The 22370-nt window shown below is 44.0% G+C and overlaps 1 protein-coding gene across 9 annotated transcripts in view; it reads left to right on the top strand.

The window, feature by feature from the left end:
- The window catches only part of clasp1a (cytoplasmic linker associated protein 1a), a 77378-nt gene extending 56689 nt beyond the window's left edge, over positions 1-20689 (top strand). For 5 of the 9 annotated variants that reach the window (XM_083777028.1, XM_083777027.1, XM_083777025.1 and 2 more), the window contains 14 exons: positions 248-314; positions 1313-1476; positions 2090-2168; positions 2787-2930; positions 5586-5735; positions 6722-6828; positions 8495-8642; positions 9182-9431; positions 10307-10363; positions 10877-11067; positions 12386-12514; positions 12613-12819; positions 15988-16104; positions 19040-20689. In XM_083777028.1, the coding sequence (XP_083633154.1) occupies positions 248-314; positions 1313-1476; positions 2090-2168; positions 2787-2930; positions 5586-5735; positions 6722-6828; positions 8495-8642; positions 9182-9431; positions 10307-10363; positions 10877-11067; positions 12386-12514; positions 12613-12819; positions 15988-16104; positions 19040-19123 (1894 nt within the window). In that variant the 3' untranslated portion in view covers positions 19124-20689. Of the gene's footprint in view, positions 1-247; positions 315-1312; positions 1477-2089; positions 2169-2786; positions 2931-4210; positions 4301-5585; positions 5736-6721; positions 6829-8494; positions 8643-9181; positions 9432-10306; positions 10364-10876; positions 11068-12385; positions 12515-12612; positions 12820-15987; positions 16105-19039 lie in introns of all 9 variants that reach the window. The other 4 variants (XM_083777020.1, XM_083777024.1, XM_083777022.1 and 1 more) reach the window with 1 other exon arrangement.
- Positions 20690-22370: the final 1681 nt, after the last annotated feature.

Raw genomic sequence — 22370 nt, 5'->3', positions numbered from 1 at the left:
CCATTGAATTGGATGATTCATAGTGGATCGGGTGGTAGGGCAGTTGTTCTCAAACGGAGATGCCTCCCATTACTCTGAGAGCGTACACATGGAACCACATGGCCCCTTATGGGTCTTTTTGTTTCCATTAAGTATGCTTTCAGAGTTACAGACCTGTTAATCCTTCAAGGAACCATGACGGTCCCTGGACTCCACTTTGAGGCCGATACCAGACCCTCTGACCTCTGTATGTTTTTCTTGCTTACAGCCGAGTGGAATTGAAGAGACTTTGTGAGATCTTCACCAGGATGTTTGCAGATCCACACAGCAAGGTAGTGGTACAGACCTGTATTGTTAGAAGGTCATATTATGTATTCTTTGAGCAGCCTGCACTGCTCAGTTCACACGGGTGTGATTTTTCTAAACAAAGAGGTTCATGGCTTGAGTATAACAGTAATATAAGACGCATGCTGTTATTATTAAGTAATACAATGACTGTCTGCTGTTATTTGTTTGAAACTAACTGTATTTCTCTTGTTGTTGCATGGTCTCACTTGGTGTGGATTTAACTGCAGCGAGTAAGTGTGTATTTTAAAACATTATTAAACATTACTGACTAGACAAGACTAGCATGAACTGTTTTCAGTTTTATTTCAGTTTATTTGTATGTTGGAGTGGTATTCATGTTATTTCAGTAGTTCAAATATAATTTACAGTAAAGTCAGCATTATAAGTTACTTATCATGAAACAACTCACAGAGTACTACCCGACTCTGGAAGGACCAGTGATTCTATCATCTATTATTATGTCACAGACCCCTGTTCCCCATCGATATGATTACCTATCTTCATCCATCGGACCATCGATATGATTACCTATCTTCGGGATCCCTATAAGATTTGTTTTGTTGCATGACCGATCCACATTGTAGCCACACTACAGTATGTGTAGCCTGAGAGCTGCATAATTTCCTAGTTATTTAGTTACATGATTTGGTCCGATATGGTCTGTAATTTGGTCCAGAATAATTTTACTGTCTACGTATGTACTGTAGGTATACAAATAACAGTGAAACTGATCAAGATAGACATTCGTGTACGTTCTCTAGTTGTATGTACTTGTGCATGTAATAATTGTGAATTGTGTAATAATAATAATTGTAGGTTTTGTTAGTTTTCTTGAGTGTAATTGTTTTTGGTGACCCCGGTGTACAACCATTGATAAATAAGGCACTAGTTTAATGGAATGCACTGTGTGTGATCATCCAGGTGGTCAGGTGTCGGGTGGACAGGAGAACGTGAAGGTTCATAGACCCTGTGTGTTCCTTCCTAGGTGTTCAGCATGTTCCTGGAGACGCTGGTGGACTTTGTCACAGTGCACAGAGAGGACCTGCAGGACTGGCTCTTTGTCCTGTTGACCCAGCTACTGAAGAAGATGGGCGCTGACCTTCTGGGCTCTGTGCAGGCCAAGGTTCAGAAGGCTCTGGACATCACCAGGTACAACAACCTATAAATACCACACATCTCTGTGAGTGTGTGTGTACGTGCGAGACGAGTGTGAATGTCGGTCCTTCACGTATTCCAAGAACCGTCCAACCAATCACCTTCACATATGGCGTGTGTATTGCTGATGCCCCCAGGAATCAGGTTTGAAATCAGTCGCTTCATTGGTAGCCCAGAAACGGCATGTGGTATAGTTGTAGTCTGTGTTACGGTCGGACGTAGCTTGAGGCGTCGGTCTGTCAGTTGGAAGTCCACACTCAAATATGACCAAATATTGACCATATTGACTGATATAACCGAAGCAGTCTACCGTCTCAAATATGGTGTTCCAGAGGGCTCCAGACTGGACTTCAAGTACTCTGATAATGGCATTGCACTCTAGCAATGCCCACAGTGGGTCTGGCTTGGCTGGGTGCCCCCCCCCCCCAGCAGCAGCAAACAGTGTTTGCACAAGATAGGTAACACTAGTGGGAAACCATCCAGGTTTTTGCTGCTTGTGCCTTGCGTCACAGAGAGATGAGACAGGAAGATCCACCCCACTTCTACTCTCAGTTAACCAGGTCCTGTTTCCATGTCTGATGGATTCTACTTCCTCTTTCTTCTCCAGAGAGTCGTTCCCCTTCGACCAGCAGTTCAACATCCTGATGAGGTTCATAGTAGACCAGACGCAAACCCCTAATCTCAAGGTAGACCACCATATTACTATCCTGTACAATGTATAGTAGCCTACTACACAGCACAATATTACTATACAATTTACAATTTAGGCATTTAGCAGATGCACTTGATCCAGAGCGACTTACATTTAAGCAAAAACAAAAGCATGTCATACATCACATATAAAAAGTAGTTCATCATGAATCATGTATAAACTAAGAACGTAACAGTGGAGTATCTATGTCAACTCTACATACTATACTATATTATACAACATACATGTGTACTATAAAGTGCTAGGACTACATAAAATGCAATTCTAGTGCTGTCTACGTAACAAGCTATAAGTCTGTCTAAAATACTATCTAAGTCGACATAAAATGCTATCTAAGGGGCTAGGCTAGGGCATGTGCTACGGGCCATGGTGGAGTCTGAAGAGGTCGGTTTTCAGACTATGGCGGAAGATTGGGAGTGATGCTGCAGTTCTGACTGTGATGGGAAGTGCATTCCATAGTTTTGGAGCCAGTTTTGGAGCTACAATAGTAGTAGTACTGTACAGTAATTGTGAACTATAGTGCTAGATACAGTACTGTGTGGGTGTGTGTGTGTGTGTGTGTGTGTGTGTGTGTGTGTGCGTGCGTGCATAGGTGAAGGTGGCCATTTTGAAGTACATTGAGTCGCTGGTGCGCCAGATGGATCCCACAGACTTTGTGAACTCCAGTGAGACTCGTCTGGCCGTGTCTCGTATCATCACCTGGACCACGGAACCCAAGAGCTCTGAAGTCAGGAAGGTAGGCAATACCGTCACCTCTGATGTCACCAAGGTACACTTCCTGTCACCTCTGACATCATCAAAGTAGAATCCCTGTCGGCTCTGATGTAACAAGATAGTACACTTCTTGTCAGCTGGGGTTCCAGGAAAGCAGATTATTATAATCTGTGATGCAGAACTATTTTATGCCTCCGCTTGGCACACTCTGCCGTGGCTGTTGGTATTATGTTTTGGGGTTGTCCGTCCGTTGGTGGGACGGACAGATGGACGGACGGGATGCTATGGTTCAAGTGGCTAAGCAGCCGAGACGTACGTCTGTCTACACTCTATATCAGCACTGGTTGGTTCCCATGGCTGTAGTGTTTATTCAGTGACAGTTGTAAACTTTGGCTCCACTAGACCATTATCTTCTCTATCTGTACTCTACCACCGTTCCTCTGGCTGTTTGTTTTTCCAATACTGAGTGTCCTTCCAAATAAAGTCATTCACCTACTTTTCAAATACTGAGTGTCCTTCCAAATAAAGTCATTCACCTGAGTGTGTCGGTGCATGGGGGTTAGGGGATGGGGGGGGGGGGGTTTCAGGTGAAAGTTGAAAGGTATTTGAGTGTGTCCTCATGGTTGTTTGAGAGGTTGCTCCTAGGCAGGTGGCTTACTTTTACCGTGGTTGTGTATTTCTTTTCTTTTTTGAAACATTTATACTTTTTTCCCACTGTACCACATCTCAGAGGCAAATACTGTGCTTTTTATTCCACTACTACAATATCACTGTTACAGATTTAGATTATAATACAAAACATACATCAAATGATACATGATGTTATACTGTATAGGTTAATCTACCCAGCAGCACGTGAAGTAATTACAATCAGCCCCATCTTTACCAGCTGTCACGTTAAAGTGATGAACACATTAATTAATACATTGCTAATTGCAATCCAATATGACTGTGAAATGAGCCATTATGCATAATAAGTACTTTTACGTTTGCTACTATAAGCATATTTTCATCAGAGAAAGATCTGAGTGGTCCTCTCACCACTGTGTGTGAAGAACTGTATGAAATGTCACTAGTGTGACCAGCTTTAACCACGTGAACCCCAGCATCCATATTCTGGGGGAACAAAATAGCAAAAATTGCAGATTCACAAGCTCAAAATGTGTTGTAACGCTACACGTTTTGAGCTTGTAGAGCTGCTATTTCTGGCAAAGACGTTTGGTATAGAACTGGAGTGGGTTTCTCTAAGACTAGAGGGTTGAAGTGGTTAACATGAGTCATTCTGCCCTGCCACTGCCCCAGACGCTTCATAGCTTTCTGAGTGAGGAGCTGGCTGCTGCTGCAGCCGCCATGCCCGCCAACGATAACCAGGAAGAGAGGTGTAAGCAGCAGGTAGACTCCGCCCCTTTCTCCGACGACGGACAGTCACCATGCACAGAGCACGCAACGCCCTGCCGTGCCCGTTTGCTAGCTCACCCCAACTACCGTCTTAACTGCTGCCTGTGAAAACTGCAGTTTGGCACCTCTCACTCAACTCTCTTATCTTTGTGTATGCTTGTTTGCTGTAATAACCCTAGAAAACGTTGTCCTAACTCTAGGGTTGATTGCCAGCCAAATGGTTTTAGTCCGTCATGTAATGTCAAGTTATTAGCCTAACCTTTTTAAAGAAGCGCAGTAATGATTTGTTGCTCCTGTGGGAATGGATGCTGATGATGAATGCTGTTTTCTCTGCTATGTGCCTAACACATTGTCTGATTTCACTCACCTTAACCTACATTCACTTTGGTTCTGTACAAGAATCACTCTAGTCTTTGTAAATCTTCAATGCACTTAATAACGGGTAATACTATAAGTTAATGCCAAACGTAGTTGAAACCTAATGCATGTTCTATACAGAAGTGTTTGTCTAAATCTGCCTCGATCATTAACTTGGTTCATGCGTTTGGGACAATGCAACTTCACTTCCACTGGAAATGTCTGCTGTTGAAAAATCATCTCGGATTAAAAGCAGTTTGGGTTCTTAGGTCTTAAGTCATAAGTACCTCTTAAAATGGTTTGTGCGTGTGTGTGTGTGTGTGTGTGTGTGTGTGTGTGTGTGTGTCCTCACTTGCATGACAAAGGGACACACTCGACAAAGGATTCATTGATTGTTCCCCATTTTACTACCTTTTCACTGACTGCATCTTTGAAGTCTCACCGGTCTTGTCTTTGTGTAGGAGTGTAGTGTACCAGGTGTGAAGCAGAGAAGACAAATGGTTTCCTTGGTTCTAGAAGTATTGTGAACATTACTTTTTTTACACACAATTTTTACGAATTAATTTCTCTTGCATGATGCAAAATGTACAAGTAAAAGGCCTACTCTGGACACATTTTAAAAACTAAATTCTTATTGATACCAAAACGGCATGCCTTTGTAGTTTTATTGTAAGATTAATCCATGCGTTTGCTTTTGTTTGTTGATCAAGTTGTAACTCTCCAAATCACAAGCAAATGTCATTTGAACATGGCAATTCTTTTTTTGTATTGATATTTGACTATAATCACGTTTCAATCTATATAATGGCGACATCTGTAGAACCACCTGAACCAGGGACATCACATGACTTCTCTACTCTGTGTACATGACTGAATATGAACGGAATAAACTGTTCTGTTGTTGTTGTTGTTGTGTTGACAGGCAGCCCAGGTGGTTCTGATCTCTCTGTTTGAGCTGAACACCCCAGAGTTCACCATGCTGCTGGGAGCTCTGCCTAAAACCTTCCAGGACGGAGCCACCAAGCTGCTGCACAGCCACCTGAAGAACTCCAGCAACAGCAGCAGCAGTATGGTGAGTTTAAATCAGTTAAAACCGTTTTCCATGTCAGTGGTGCTCAACCTTTTTCATGTCAAGGACCCCCAGGATTATCTGTATTTGGCTGCGGACCCCCATCTGTAAATATGTTGTGTGCTGCGTTAGACTTCTCCCCCACCGGCCGCCCGGTGGTTCCTGTATATCCAGCCTGGGAAAAGTCGGACATTGGCTGTGGAGAAACTTTCACAGGAGGGGCCCGGCCAGGGCTGGAGTTTGAGTTATAAATGTTCGCTCTGAAAGAATATATATTAATTTGCTCCACATTTTCACCATTTAAAAAAAATAGCAGATCTACAAGCTTGTAGAGATTGTAGATAGTATAACATAATGCTTAAAACTCCAAAAGGGGTTCTTAAAGTCATACTCTGTAACAAAGTAGAGAATTACCAGATAACATAACACCCCCCCACCAATGAGGAAGTAAGCGAAAGTAGCAGTGAAAGTGAAAGTAGCATATGTTGACACACGCATGCACGCACCCACGCAGGCACGCGCACACACACACACACACACACACACACACACACACATGCAGCTGGAGGGTATTTACACAATAAACAGTTGTTCAGATAACAGTATCTCCAGCTATACAATAAGAGACAGCGGGGGGTTCGGGCGACCCCTCTCTCACAAAACCTAATCATATAATGAACCCCCCGTCCCCATTCCTCACACCTCAGGGTGCCACAGACATGCCTGAACATAGACCCAAACACACACCACCATGCTGACCTCATCAAAATGGCCATACCACACACCCACTTTGGTGACATCATCAAAATGGCCGCATGCCACGCCCACAAGGTACCTCTGTTAAATATTCAATAAAATCTATCATACATTCATAAAAAGGTAACCTCCCATATACTACTCATATTGTGCTCTATATGTGATTAACATACAAAGTGAAAGTCCTCATTTATAGAAATGAATCAAACATCATGCTCATTCTTGTCTTCCAGGGCTCTCCGAGCAACACGATTGGTCGGACTCCACCTCGCCACACCCCCAGTAGGACCAGTCCACTCACCTCCCCTACCAACTGTTCCCATGGAGGCCTGTCTCCAAGGTAACCAACCTTCTCTCACCTCACCGAGGCCTGACCCACCTCCCTGATGCTCTTGGATAGAAACTAGTTTAAGAAGAGTTCCAGACTGTGGTTCCTCCACATACTCATGAACCATTCCACTTAATGTGTGGTCCTGGGGCCACTAGTGGTGAACTAGCCTAGCCTGGTTAATAAACCAGACCGAATCAGCCGTTGGCAAAAATAAATTGCCTGCCGGCGGATTACGGTCTGGAGAGGCTCAATTGTACGCCCATTTCCTACACCAGAGAAATGGGGCGGCCAATCGGGACACAGTATGCAATATGGGCGGGCTTTGGTACAGTGACTTTCAATGCTTGAGACCTTTGACTGACAGTAGCTCTGACCAATTGCGTCAAAGAGAAAATGTTTCAACCCACCCCCCTGGAAATGAAATCCAAGCTGAGCCTCCCCAGACTAATATCCCGCGGTCCGTGCGATATTAGTCTGGTTTATTAACCAGGCTAGAACTAGCCTACTAACTAGCCTACTAACGAGCCTACTTACTAACTAACTAACTAACTTGCTAGAGAGCTGCTATGATTTGGACTGATTGGTATTGTTAACCAAAGGTGTTTGTGTCTTTAGTTTCCTTGTACTTTAAACTCTGATACACAGAAACATCCGATACCAAACCTGGTATCTGACAATGATAATTGTAGTTCTATATGTCACCGATTCTGGTTTCAAGATGATTGAAGGAGAAATAATGGTCAAAATGATTAAACAAATGAATAAAGATGCAAAACGTTTGTGTGTTCGGAGGTTTCTCCTCTCCTTGTGACTTTATGCTTTATGCTTTCCTTTTTTTCTCTCCTCCTGCACCTTTCTTTTCATCCCTCCATCCTTCTCCTCCCTCTTGCCCTGTCTGCTAACCTGCTAACCGTCCCCCTACCTCTTCTTCCCTCCCTCCGTCTGTCCGTCCGTCCGTCCATCCATCCCAACAGTCGGTTATGGGGTTGGGGAGTCGACGTGCCGGTCAAGAATCCCCCCTCCCCCGCTCCCTCTGCCCCTCCTCCTCCTCCTGTGTCTCACCCCCCTGCCCCCGCTGCCCCCCCACTCAGGGGCCTGCGTCGAGCGTACTCGCCCAGGTAAGGGTGAGGAGAGAGAGAGAGAGAGAGAGAGGAGGGCTGGAGAGGTATAGGTGCCCGCCCATTTCTGCCTGGCGAAGATTTTCCATCCTTTTGCAATTTCTTTAAAACCGCTTTTTGCTACAAATTTTCTCCAAAACTCACGCAAATCGATATGCGCTCTGGCGTCATACTGTATGTGATCATTCAAAATTTGGAGGGGTGCTAGCCCCTCCTATATCCAGCTTTTGGTGTGTGGCTGTGTGCACAAACTTTGTCCTACACAAACATTAACTTCCCATTGACAATGAATCTATTCACGTCTATTTTACGTCATGATGATTTACAATGATAAGAGCGTCCCGGGTGTGATTTTTCATGTTCCATTCCGATTGGCTAACTGTAACCATAATAGTACAGTACAATTCAGCATGACGGAGAGATGAGATTTTTCAAGTCGGGTCTGTCACAAGGCGTCACACGAACCCTGTGTGCCTTTCTCCTGTTAGCATGTGATCATGCGTTTGTTTGCGTGTGTGTGTGTGTGTGTGTGTGTGTGTGCGTGTGCGTGCGTACAGTATGATGGAATATGACACAGAGAACATGAACTCAGAGGAGATCTACAGCTCATTGCGCGGGGTCACAGAGGCCATACAGAGCTTCAGCTACCGGAGCCAGGATGAGCTCAACGAGCCAATCAGACGCGACGGCAAGAGAGACGACGCGGTAAGTTGTCAGCTTACACTACAGCTACACTACAGCTCCGTTGGGTTGTTTCCCTCAATCTTGTCTTTTTGATTTCATTTAAATCTTGTGTCTTGCTTTAATATTTTGTGCTTTAACACTTTCACCTTTTTGTAAACTGAAAAATTCCAATAAACAGATTGTTGGAAATAAATAACGAAAAAAAAAAAAAAAACGACCAGGCAAGTTTGGGTGTCTACGGCTAAAATGACACCAGCAAGTGTCAGCACTAGCACTGCTACGATTCAGTTTACCTGCCAGTCTCTGTCCAACAGCACACCCTGTCCTCCAATCACAATTCATCCTGTCTAGTACACAGGGGTCTGTTACCCAATCAGTTCACCCTGTCTTGTACAGCCATTCTCACACCAGATCCCAACATAATCTCAGATCAGCGGCATAGGAGTGGGTTTGTTACCAGGGATAAACGTTGTATGTTTTTTTCCTCGTTCGTATTATTACTACTATGAACAGAAATAAGTCAATCAAGTTAAATAACTATTGTGTGTCTTCCTGTCCAGGCGGGTAGGGAAGGCGTAGCGCCCTCGCCGGGCTCAGACGCCCGTCTGGGATTGGACGCGGGGGAAGGCGGCCGCACGGCGCTGGACAACAAGACGTCGCTCCTGAACACCCCGTCTCCGCGCTCCTTCTCTGGGCCGCGGGGCAGAGAGTTTGCCCCCTACGGCTACGGAGAGGCGCTGATTGGCTCCTACGACAAGAGCGCGCTGAAAGAGGCCGTGTTCGACGACGACGTGGAACAGTTCCGAGACTGTGAGTCCCACACGTCACAATGCATTGATCCATCAGACAATCTATCGCTCAAACAATCAGATAATCAGTCGGACCTTCAAACATGAATGGGAGAGAGAGAGAGGGAGAGAGAGAGAGAGGTAGAGGGCCCATTGCACCCCCAATAACAAGGCCAAGGCCAATGAGTACTGGAACCTGAACACGCTGAATGGTGATGCGATGTCAGCGCAGTAACCGCGGCAACGCTAGGCGAGCTCATAGCAAACCATTTCGTCATGTGCAGTAGGCATTTAGCAGACACTCTTATCCAGAGCCAGTTACGAGTGTGAGATCGGAATAGCCGAATAAGAATGAACTCTAGTCCACAAACAACGAGGTAAATAAATAGTGAGACCAGGCAAACCATGGTGGAAAGGGGGTGGCAGTCGTTATGACTGCAATAGGCAGTTCATTCCACAGTTTGAGACCCAGGAGGGAGAAAGGTCTGGGACCTCAATGTTGTTCTATTTTTTACTGACATTAGATTTGACTTAATTATACAGAAGCGACAGAGGACTCAAGTATACGATGATGCCGACTTTCCTCATATCATTCATTAAATGTCTTTGTGAGAACTTGAAGTCACCATGGAATTGTGATTTATTATTACAGTTACGTCACATCACAGTGCTGCGGTTGTGTAGGATGAGCTCACCATCATCACATCACTTGCTGTGCTTCCTCTCTATCCCTCCCTCCATCTCTCTATCCCTTGTCGATCTCTCCATCCCTCCTTCTATATCTTTATTCCTCCCTCGCCCTTTCCATCCCTCCATCATCTCCTCAACCATCTCTCCATCCCGCCCTCGTCTCTAAACATCTCTCCATCTCTCCATCCCTTCCATCCGTCTCTCCAGGCCGTCGGCAGGAATGTGGTGAAAACAAGATGGTTCTTCCCAAGGTGTTTGGTTCTGGTAATGATGCACTCTACCTCCTGACTAACTAACTGACTGACTGACACTGTGTGTTCAGTCCAGTGCGCTTGTACAGTATAGTTCATCTATCATGTTTCATGTCTCACTAACCCTGTGCCGTTACTGACTGTACTTACTGACCCAAGTGTGTGTGTGTGTGTGTGTGTGTGTGTGTGTGTGTGTGCGCATTCACTTCTAGTCATTTTTACTAGTTGACTAGTTGTTTAACTAATATTTGTACATTTAAAAACTGTGTACATTGGTGACTATAACTATAATATACCTGATCTTGAGGCCTACAAAAACGTTTTCAACGTTTTTTTTATCAACTAGTCAACTAGTACCAACAAGGTTGACTAGTGGATTAGTCGACTAGTTGCTTAATGCCCTAGTAGTGTGTGTGTGTGTGTGTGTGGGTGTGCGTGTGCGCGCGCAAATGCCTATATTTACTTGTTTGACATTGGACAGTCTGTTTCCGCATCAGTGAACCCAGTATCTCCTCCACGTCCACAGTGGGTCAGGATCACTGTGACCTGGTGGCGGACCTGTTGAAGGAGCTGTCAAATCACAACGACCGTGCAGACGAGAGGAAGGGGGCGCTGGTGGAGCTGCTGAAGATCACCAGAGAGGACAACCCGGCCGTCTGGGATGAGCACTTTAAAACCATCCTGCTCCTCCTGCTGGAGACCCTGGGAGATAAGGACGTACGTACTGTATGACACTGTCTATCATCGATTAACCCATTTAGACCTAAGGCCCATTCTACCAAATGTCTTTTTTTGTCTAAATCATGACCTATGTTTCTATGTCAGTGGTTCTCAAACTGTTTCACGTCAAGCACCCTAGAAATTATATGAAATTGGCCGCGGACCCACATCAGAAAATGTGTTGTTCCCCCACAGAAGCAAAGACTTGACTTAAAAACGTTGTAAATTAAACATTAAAAGCCATTGACATTGAAGGGAGAATTTACGTCATATGTAAACGAGCAAATCATCCAACCAATCACAGGCAACAGGCATTCTGATTGGCCAGTATGAGATGATGATGTATGATGATAAGAGCTGATAATTCCGCTAAATATGATGTAAATTAAACATCAAAACATTAAACGCCATTGACATTACACATTATGTCATGTGTAAACGAGCAAATCGGCTAACCAATAAATTGGTGGGAACGCTTAGCCAATAAGGGACCACCTTATGTAGCAATGTCAGATGTCCGCTAATTGATGTACGATGACAAGAGCGGCCTTCATTTCACACGGGTGTGTTAAAAAAAAATCTAACCGTGAGTGCTGGTATTCTCTTGTTTAAAAGGGGACTTGTTTTTAACAAGCCCACATGTGCGTTCCTCTGCAACTCGCGGGGGCAGACAGCATTGCATAAACAGAAAACCTGCATACACGTGCACACGTGTAGTATATGCTAGGGATGTAATGATGTTGTCGTTATCGCGAAAAGAGAAATGTCTGGACATCATTGGCCTGTGACATCATCTATGAGGCAAGCAGCCGAGATACCTCATGCTCCCAGCGTCCATACTGCATGTGCACATCATTTGCACAGATTCACTGATCTGAACAACCCCCACCCCCCATGTGAGACACCTCAGCAGATGTTTTAAAGATCATCAAAACTGAGCAAAATCTCTATGATCGCTATGAAGACAAATTAAGGCGTGTTGCGTCATTCCCTGTTTAAGTTACCGTGACTTACTGTAGATGAAAAACTGCAAAGAAGAAAAAACAGAAGTGGAAGGGGAGTTTATACCTGTGGTTCTCAAACGTTTTAATATCAAGGTACCCCCGTAACGTGTCCTTTTGGTTTAATTTGTACTCTCTGAGTTATAGATCTGTAAGTGTCCATTTAGAACCACCTCAATGATCCCAGAGGATCTTGGATAAAGGCGCTATATAAATGCACCATTTACCATTTACAGATTGGTAACGTAGTCATTAGACGTTAGACATGCTATGATGTACTGTGGAAGGTCATATATATAGTGTCGTGTCCACAGCACACCATCCGGGCCATGGCACTGCGTGTTCTGAAGGAGATCTTGAAGAACCAGCCGGTCAGGTTTAAGAACTACGCTGAGCTGACCATCATGAAGACCCTGGAAGCCCACAAAGACTCTCACAAGGAGGTATGAATGCCATCCATCTCCAGTTATGGCTGCGGTAATGACCATGACAGATGATGTGTGTGATGTCTGTCTGTCTGTCTGTCTGTCTGTCTGTCCAGGTGGTGCGAGCAGCGGAGGAGGCAGCGGCCACCCTGGCAGGCTCCATCCATCCAGAGCAGTGCATCAAGGTGCTGTGTCCCATCGTCCAGACAGCGGACTACCCCATCAACCTGGCTGCCATTAAGATGCAGACCAAGGTCATAGAACGCATCACCAAGGACTCGCTGATCCAACTGCTGCCTGACATCATACCTGGACTGTTGCAGGTACAGTAGCTCACATGACACGACATGACATGACACGCACAAGAGAACCCTTTAGTGTCTGAGGGGACATAACATAACCAAGTATACCCTATACTTCATTCACTGGGGTCCCCCAGGGCTATATACTAGGTCCCCTCGGTTTCCCCCCCTACACACCACAAATCTCTTTGACAAAAATAGCCAGTCTATAAGCTCACAACGCATACAGTACACATTGGCTGTTTTTGCAGAATATTTGCCAAACAACATTCCCAGAAAAGAGACGCTGAGGTTAATTTTTACAGTACTGATGTACAGTACTGATGTCATTGGACTGGCCTCCAACTGCTGTACTATGATAATGGGTACAGCACAACGGGATTTGCATAACCCAATGGGCATCGTCCCCGAATCAGTAGAATCAGTAGATCGAGCAAAAGGAGGTTGTAAAGTGGATTACACAAAATCTATGAATACTATAAATGAATAACAACCAAATCTAACGTAACCTAATGCAGCATAACATACTATAATGCGACATGCCACCCAACCGTCTGGCTTCACTCTTAAGAAGTTAGAATATTAATTAGACTATTCATATAAAAAAACAAGTCAAATTTGATGTAGTTTACTTTACTGTATTTCATACACACAACCTCATGTACTGTATTGGATAATAGAGGGTTAATAGAAAACCAGCTGAAGTCAAGAGATGACCACTTGTGTAAATGGTGTGACCTTGGTGTGTGTGTGTGTGTGTGTGTGTGTGTGTGTGTGTGTGTGTGTGTGTGTGTGTGTGTGTGTGTGTGTGTGTGTGTGTGTGTGTGTGTGTGTGTGTGTGTGTGTGTGTGTGTGTGTGTGTGTGTGTGTGGGTGGGGGGGGGGGGGGGGGGGTTCCAGCGTCTAAAGGCTTATTTGGACAACATGTTCATATTTGGACAGTGGGAACGATTTGCCTTATTTGTACCTGGAAATGTTTGCGTGTACTTTGCTCTCCCTGTCATAACCCTTGCCTCTTCTGGAATGCTGCCTGTCTGTCTGTCTGTCTGTCTGTCTGCACTCTGCAGGTTGGACAAAATTAAGTTAAAGTTAAAGTTAAAATAGCGGATTCAACACATTGTAAGGTTGTAGATCGGCTATTTCCGCTATTTTTAGAAAATATTAGAAAATATATTATTTGTTGGTTTCTTATGGTGTAACATTATTTTAAGATTCATTATTGTATGTATTACGGATGTTTTTGAGTGGTGCAACCACTCCTACATCCAGCAATGTCCGTGTACACCTATGTATGTGTATGTATGTGGTCATGTACCCATGTGGTCATGAGCACCAGTATATGACTATAGGGTACCATTAGGGGGCGCCAGAAACAGAGAGAGGTATAGTGCTGCAATGTTGCCTGCTAATGAGAGAGAGAGAGAGAGAGAGAGAGAGAGAGAGAGACCACTCAGTTCACACGGGTGTGATTTCTTTATCTGACAACCGAGTATGATATCTTGACTTAGAACAGACCCAACAGTTTATGGCACAATGTTGCTGTATCTGTATTTATTTGTCGATGCTGCTATTTGATTTGAGTTGAAGTGGATGCGCTAAACTAAATGTTGTTGTATGTTGAATTCAGAAACAATAAACATCTTATCGTATGAACGTTTTTTAACATGGAAACCATTATGATGATTATGTAAAATTATGCTTTTATTTGAAGCTATATTACCTATACTGTATATGTTTTGATAATGTATTGTTGGTGGCTCAGGGGTAGAGTGCCTGGATGGTAACCTTACGGTTCGAACCCGGGCTCCCCCAGAGTTCCTGTCGAAGTGTCCTTGAGCAAGACACTGAACCCCTAATTGCTCCCGATGTGCTAGTTGGTGCCTTGCATGGTTTCCGCTGCCATCGGTGTATGAATGTGTGTGTGAATGGGTGAATGTAATGCACAATCTCTGTAAAGCGCCTTGGATAAAGGCGCTATATAAATGCACCATTTACCATTTACCAATGTATTGTTACAGTATTGGATCATTGAGCTGCAGCCTTTCACAACCTGAGAGCCAGACACTGGCGCGCAACTTAAGTCAGAACAGAGTTTACAGAGCTTAATTAGAGTCCACAAATGATATGTACGGTACAGTCATAACGATATACACATCAGTGTGTGTTTGTCTTCTAATTGTGAATGTTTGTCCATCTTTAGGGGATGTGTTGTGTTGCATGCGAGTGCTTTTGGACACTATGTGCATTTGGTCACTCCATTTAGACACTTTTGGGCCTGTAACTCAGAGAATGTACAAATGGAACCAAATGGTTCATTTCACACACTCCCAGAGTTAAATAAACAATGTACAGTTTAGATTGGGGTCCCAGAGACCTTTTGTTTTTTTGAGGGGAGCCTCCTATGTCCAGCTTTGTGTGTTTGTGTGTACCACATTTGTGATGATTTGATTGGCCAGTTTTGTGTGTACCACATTGTGATGATTTGATTGGCTTTGAGCACGGAATGTGATGTATGACGATAAAAGTGCCCCTCACTTCACACGTGTGAATTTATTTTTAAAACCCAAAAATGGGTCTGTGTCCTAATGCATATCAAACTGGGACAGAGAGCAGTGTTAGCTGATGGGTTGTGTTGTGTTCACCAGTGTTATGACAACACAGAGAGCAGTGTTGGGCTTCACTCACACCTTTCGATCTAGCATACAACATTGATGCATGCTAGATGCATGCTAGATGTAAACAAAGGGTAAGTGTCAATGCATTTCCAATGGAAGTCACATGGTTTGACACAACATTTTTGTTGTACGGCTTTCGGCTGTGTTTCGACTGCCCCCCTCCCCATCATACAACACAAATGTTGTGTCAAACCATGTGACTCCCATTGGAAATGCATTGCGAGCTTGCATCAGTCAATAAGTCTCATGCATCAGCTATACATCAATCTGTTGTGCACGTGTGAGTCAGGCCTTAGCTGATGTGTTGTGTTGTGTTGTGTTCACCAGGGTTATGACATTGTGTTGTGTTGTGTTCACCAGGGTTATGACATTGTGTTGTGTTCACCAGGGTTATGACATTGTGTTGTGTTCACCAGGGTTATGACGTTGTGTTGTGTTGTGTTCACCAGGGTTATGACATTGTGTTGTGTTCACCAGGGTTATGACGTTGTGTTGTGTTGTGTTGTGTTCACCAGGGTTATGACAACACAGAGAGCAGTGTGAGGAAGGCCAGTGTCTTCTGTCTGGTGGCCATCTACTCTGTGATTGGAGAAGACCTCAAACCTCACCTGGCTCAGCTGACCGGCAGCAAGGTAACTGCACACATCGTCGCTGTCGGCTATAAACCTCGTATTTCCAAAACGGTTACTTCTCAGAAAAATAACAATTGTTCCAAAGTGGTTATAATTAAGTCACAAGCGCTTGTTAATAACTTGTATTTGTTCAATGTTTATAAAACCCACAGACACGCTTTACACCACTTTAACATTCACTTCAAACCACAAATCACAAATGGCTAAAATAGCCGATCTACAAGCTTTCACTTGTAGTGGAGTAATATTTGACCAGGAGTATCTATACTTTGACTCAGGTACTGGGATTGAGTGCTTTGTCCACCACGTCATACACCTAACATACACATACTGTACACGTCCCCACTACAAATACTGTACATACATACAGATTATGTGTGTTCCTACGTGCTGCTGGAGTGAGCTGGTTACGGTCAGTTGACCCACTTCCATAAACGCTACGTTGGCCTTGAGTGAGTTACATAATGTTACACGTTTAGCAAGGCCCTCTCTGATATTGACTGACTGTCAGCCACAGTAACTCAGAATAAAGCAAGATAGATGGAAGCTCTCTCTCTCATTCCTACATGTATCATGTATACAGAACACAGTTGTCATGCCGTGGTATAATATATTGTATACAGTATACTGTATGTTTGAAATTAGCGCTGACATTTCATCACCGTTCAAACAGGGTGAATGGAACGGTCAGAGGATGGTCAGAGGCTTTGATAAAGAACATTAGGTGGTCATCAGTGAACCATTTTACAATATGCATCACATAATTGTTAACTAAAAGGACCACAGAGAGGAAACGCTCACATTACTTTACACATGTATGTAGGTGGCGGTGCAGAGCAGAGGGAGATGTTTTATATGCTTTAAATTAAGCTTCAAAAGCTTCAACCGTAAAAGAGGTGTCATAAGTTTTACTGCAGTATTTGCAGTATTTGCCAATGTATAGACAGAAAGACAGACATGATCCTGAGGGAAATCCTGTTGTCTTAGCTGCACCACATGCAGTAAGGATAACACAAAGATGACAGGTAAAGGTAGAGAATGAGTACAGTACAACTAGGAGGATAACACTGTATTAAAAAGAAAAGTATAACGATAAAAATGAGTACAAAGACCAAAAGATCCCACCTGGCCTTCTGAGCCTGGGCTAGGTATCGTGTGAATTCTGTCTCGCTAAAAAATAGCGTGTACATAGATTAAAGACTACCTGGCCTTCTGCACTTGGACTGACAATGGTAGCATGGATATTGATAATCATTTGCAGATAACTAGAAAAGGGCACTCTGTAGATGGCGTATCAGTGCCAAGTTGGGTTGCCTACCCATGCCATTGCCTACCCACCCAGGCCTGCGTATCAGTGCCAGGTCGGGTTGCCTACCCATGCCTACCCACCCAGGCCTGCGTATCAGTGCCAGGTTGGGTTGCCTACCCATGCCTACCCACCCAGGCCTGTCGGCTTCAGCCATCAGGACCCAAGGAAGCTGCAGGGGAATAGCATTTTTACAATATATAAAACCGTAATTTCCGGACTATAAGCCGCTACTTTTCCCCCATGCTTTGAACCCTGCGGCCTATACAACGGTGCGGCTAATCTATGGATTTTTTTCAGCTAACGGCCACTAGGGGACCTTCTAAATCTATCTCTATGGCCGGTCCTTAGACTTACTGCTTGTGACGTAACGTTCCACCAGAAGGAATCCAACTAGCAACTGCTTCTGGCGTAATACTCCGTCTGATAAGCTTTATTATTGATATCAAACCGGATCGCTGATTTCTATTTTTTTTATTCTTATTTTGGCTTGGCCTTTCCTTCTTTAGCGATCCTAAACCGGGTTGCGCAACCGCACTCCCGTCCACATCCCATTATACAGGCTGACTAAAAAGCTGAGAATAACTCGAAATCTACGGCCTCTGCAGTCTGAGGTTGGCTGTGCGTCCAGCAGGTGGCAGTATATGAGTTAAGGACTATAGTTGTTCCTAATTGCAGTATTTGCAATATAAAAAGTATTTGTAATATAAAAAGTGTGAACTGAGCGGTGCAACTATACATTTATTGTTATAGTTACTGTACTGTACTGTGCTCTGTACTGTATTGTAGTGTACTGTACTCTGTACTGTACTTTGATTATATTTGGAAAGAATCTTTGAGAAATGAGTTACTGTGTGCCGGTTCCGTCGAGCCTTCCCACGTCCGAAACGGTCGAGAAATTACCGTGTGGAGGTCTCCGGGGGGTCCCCAGAACATCCAGACCCCCAGGGACACACCCAGGGGGCCGGTCCTGTTCCGGCGAGCCTTCCTGCGTCCGAAACGGTCGAGAAATAACATACGTAGGGACACACATAGCTGCGTAATGGAGCGGAGGCACTGCTCAAAAAAAAGAAAAACATATTTCTACAACAGTAATATTAGTGGCACACCCTATGGGTCTAAGTGTATTACAAATCAATTGGGATGAAATATGTAAAATGATCTGATATCACATTATCTGACTTTAATGATTGCGATCATATTAGGAAAATCAGGAATGTAGTTATTTTTGCTTCCGTAGTTCAGTACTGTGACTGTACATCATAAACAATCATAAACGTTACATAGCTCAAAAGTAGGTGTTATCAGAATCACTGAAGCTACTAGCTGACTAGAAAGTAAAAACACTGTTTAGACTCACGTCAACACGTCCGTGTGTTGGCTGAATTCCAGAATGATGCTTTAAAGTTGACCTTGGAGCGAAGAGGACGCAGGCAGAGAGACCTGATGAGCTGGGACTGTAGCCAGCTGGTAGATGATTGCCGAAGACTCGATTAGCCATTGGGCTACATACAGCCTGATTCATACTTGGTCATGTGACGTGACAGTGTCCAGTGCTGAGAATAGCCGTCGGTGAGATGGAAGTATGAGCAGAATTAAAGTGAGATATCTGATGTGTTTGTTTTCCAGATGAAGCTGTTGAACTTGTACATCAAGAGAGCTCAGACCACCAACAGTAACAGCAGCAGTTCGTCAGACGTCTCAGCCCACTAGTCCAGTTAGTGGACCCGAGACTCTGATCGAAACTTACGCTGCTTGAACTGAACCTGCACATCTATCCATCCCGGAAACGTAACCGTGCCTCTTCTCTGAGCTCCGTCCCCCCACCGTCTCTAAGCCACACACTCCGCTCATGTGGAAGGCTCCACCCTTCACCACATCCACATCTGTTGTCATTTCTCTCCACTCCAGTCAACCTGTTTTTTCCTTTGTTCGGTTCATTTAATTGATCCAGATGAGCTTTAAATGAGTGACGGTTCAGTGTCCTGCTCGAGCTTACACGGCTGCAACTGCAGGTCGTGGGCTGCTGTAACTGAGTGGGCCGAGAGGACGTCTGGGAAATCAGAAGGTCGCCGGTACGACCCTCGGTCCGCCCAGTGTCTCTGAGCAAGGCACTCAAACCTGAAACACTGTCATCGGAGCCATCTGAGCATCCATCACCTGGGTGAAGCTGTGAAAGTGAACCATTCCATTACAAGAAAGCCCCCTCTCCCCAGAAAGTGTTGAATGTAAATCACGTTTGGATTTAGGTGAAGGGAGCAGGTGTTGCTGTTCTGATGAGAACCAGACACACACCCTGCCGTACACAGAAAAGTAAAGGAATGCAGTGTGAAAGTGTGTCACTTCTAAGACATTCCTGTCAAATTAGTTTGCTTACATGTACTGATGATCAGAAGACTGCAGCATTCAAAGCTGTTTGGGTGAAGCAAATCTTGCCGGATTGAAAAATACAGAAATTTGACATGGATTCCTGGAAACATGGATAGTACATTATAACATTTTTTAAATTTATTTTTATGGTTTGTCAGTCCTTCTATCATGGGTAAGGCAAGCCCATGCAACCAAGTGCTGTTGGTAAGTAAAGCTGATTTGTTTTTGTTTTTTAAACTATGTATTTGTGAATTGAATATTACACTCCAAAAGGTACCGAACTTCCAGCAATACATTTGACAATCTTTTGAAGTAGATTAAGGGTTGCTGCACTTGATTTGGCGGTACAGGGGTCTCCGTGAGACCATCGGCAACTGTACCACAGTTGACAAAAAATAATAATTTTGAAATTACAATCAGCGAACCGACATGAACCGAAACAAAACCCCACCCTCTTTTCCTGTCACTTCAGACAATGAATGACCCACATTGAGCTCATAAGTAGAGGTCACCGTCATTAGTCAGATTTCATCATCTTATATCTTGTAGTTCATCCTGCTTTCATAAACAAACACCGGAACCACACCAAACCCCATGTCATCTTCCCTGTAGTATCTGTGATGATGTTATTGCCCAGACACTGAACACTTTTATGCGAAGAGGAAAATCCTTTCCCAGTGTAAATAATGCAAACTGCTTTGACTTTTGGGGAGGGCAGGGTGGACCGCGCAGACCGGAACAGAACGAATCCAAAATACTTTGACCAAGCCTTATTCCTTGTACACGTACACGCACACGCACACACACACACACACACACGCGCACGCACGCGCACACACACACACACACACACACACACACACACACACACACACACACACACACACACACACACACACACACACACACCTTCAGTGGGACAGTGAGCAGCATTGTAGCTGTAAGAGTGTAATCTGCATAATCTTTCCCCCACGACGGTATGAATTGAGAGTTACGAATGCAACTAGGATTCTATAAAAGTCAGAAAGAATGAAAGGTTCTGAGTGTCACTCCACCTCTTACTGTACCTCCCTTCTATTACAGCTTCTACAATAAACCGTAGCCGCAAGGAAAATAATACTGTACATAAATGTTTTGGATCAGCGCTTCGCAAGGATTTTAAGTAAGAACGAAAACAAAAACACAAAAAAACGGGTTGGTTATCTCACTTTTTTGCACGTTAGCTTGCATGTTATCTGGCAGCACACGTTCAACTTTGAGTGTTTTTTTTGACGGGGCCCAGTTTATTGGCTGTTGAAGTGCACTTCTGACATTATGGGTTTAGTCATCTCCTGTTCTTTTGTTATTTGGGTAGAGGAGGTTGCCATGGTTACCAGTGGATCAAACCTTTACGATCCACTTTGGCAGCTGTGAAAGAACATCACTCGCAGCATCTTTCACTTTCACACCATTTGTGTGAGGTACGTTTTTAAGACTGCGCTTTAAAAAGGCAATGAGCAGAGAGATACTGTAATAGGTTTTGATATTTATTCATGTTGTGATGCCTCTCCCACTGTCTGCCGGACCTTTGTGGTTGTGCCTGGGTTGTTGGCTGACACTTGGGGGGGGGGGGGGGGGGGGGGGGGCTGCACTTCTACACTTGGGTTATGACATCTTATACAAACTGTACACCTGAATGTGTCATTAGACGTAATCAGGCGTACCATTCTACAATTTGAGCAGGCAAGCTCTAAATACACAGAAGACATGGGGTATTTTTTGCGGCAGTATATTATATGGTCACGCTTTACGGACTTTTTTTTTTTTTTAAGGACGAGTGCAATGAACATGCATAGTGGTTAACCGCATGTTCCATAACCCAGAATCACTGGATATTTTGACATAATCCTCGTCTCTATTGGAGTGAATGAACAGGATTCCGTGCAGACAGAGTGGGAGAGGTGTCACAGAGTTAAGTAGGTATTCATGATCAAAGTTGAAATTTAGGAATCTTTAATGGGAACTCAATTTTATTTTGACCCACATTTGTGGGAATGTCTTCTTTTTCTTGTTGTTTGGCCTTATTGTACTAATGAAAGTAAACTGACGTATGTACTGTATGTCTGTCACACAGAATACTTGTACTGCAACGCAACAAAAATGTGTTTGGACTTGAGGAAGAAAGATTACAGATTTCAGAGCTGATGTAACAGAATTTTATGGATCGGAATATAATCCGTGTCTGACTGTCTGTACATGAAGAAAATTCCCCATCTGTATTTATCACACCGATGTGTGTTGTACTTGACTCCTCTCCCTGTTACCCCTCAACGGGTTTTAATGTTCTCAGACGAGGCCACATTCCTTTTGCAAGTACAGTAACTGTCTGTCTTCGACTTGAGAGGAACGTTTCTGATCTGGGCGACAAACTGTCCTGATTGTCTCTCTACCGATACGGTATTCGTTGCAATCTGTTCACTATGCATGTTCCGATCGGCCTTCCCTCTCTCTATCCTACGTCATGTAATGTTCATATCTGTATTTATATTTGTTTAGGCTCTTTTATTTAACTTTATTATTGTATTGCTTTTCATGACGGTCTGTACAGAGG

This window comes from Protomyctophum parallelum (assembly GCF_964188405.1).
Source record: "Protomyctophum parallelum genome assembly, chromosome: 11".
NCBI classification, from domain to species: domain Eukaryota; kingdom Metazoa; phylum Chordata; class Actinopteri; order Myctophiformes; family Myctophidae; genus Protomyctophum; species Protomyctophum parallelum.
The sequence above is the reverse complement of the archived record's forward strand: the minus strand, read 5'-3'. Positions and strand labels throughout refer to the sequence as shown.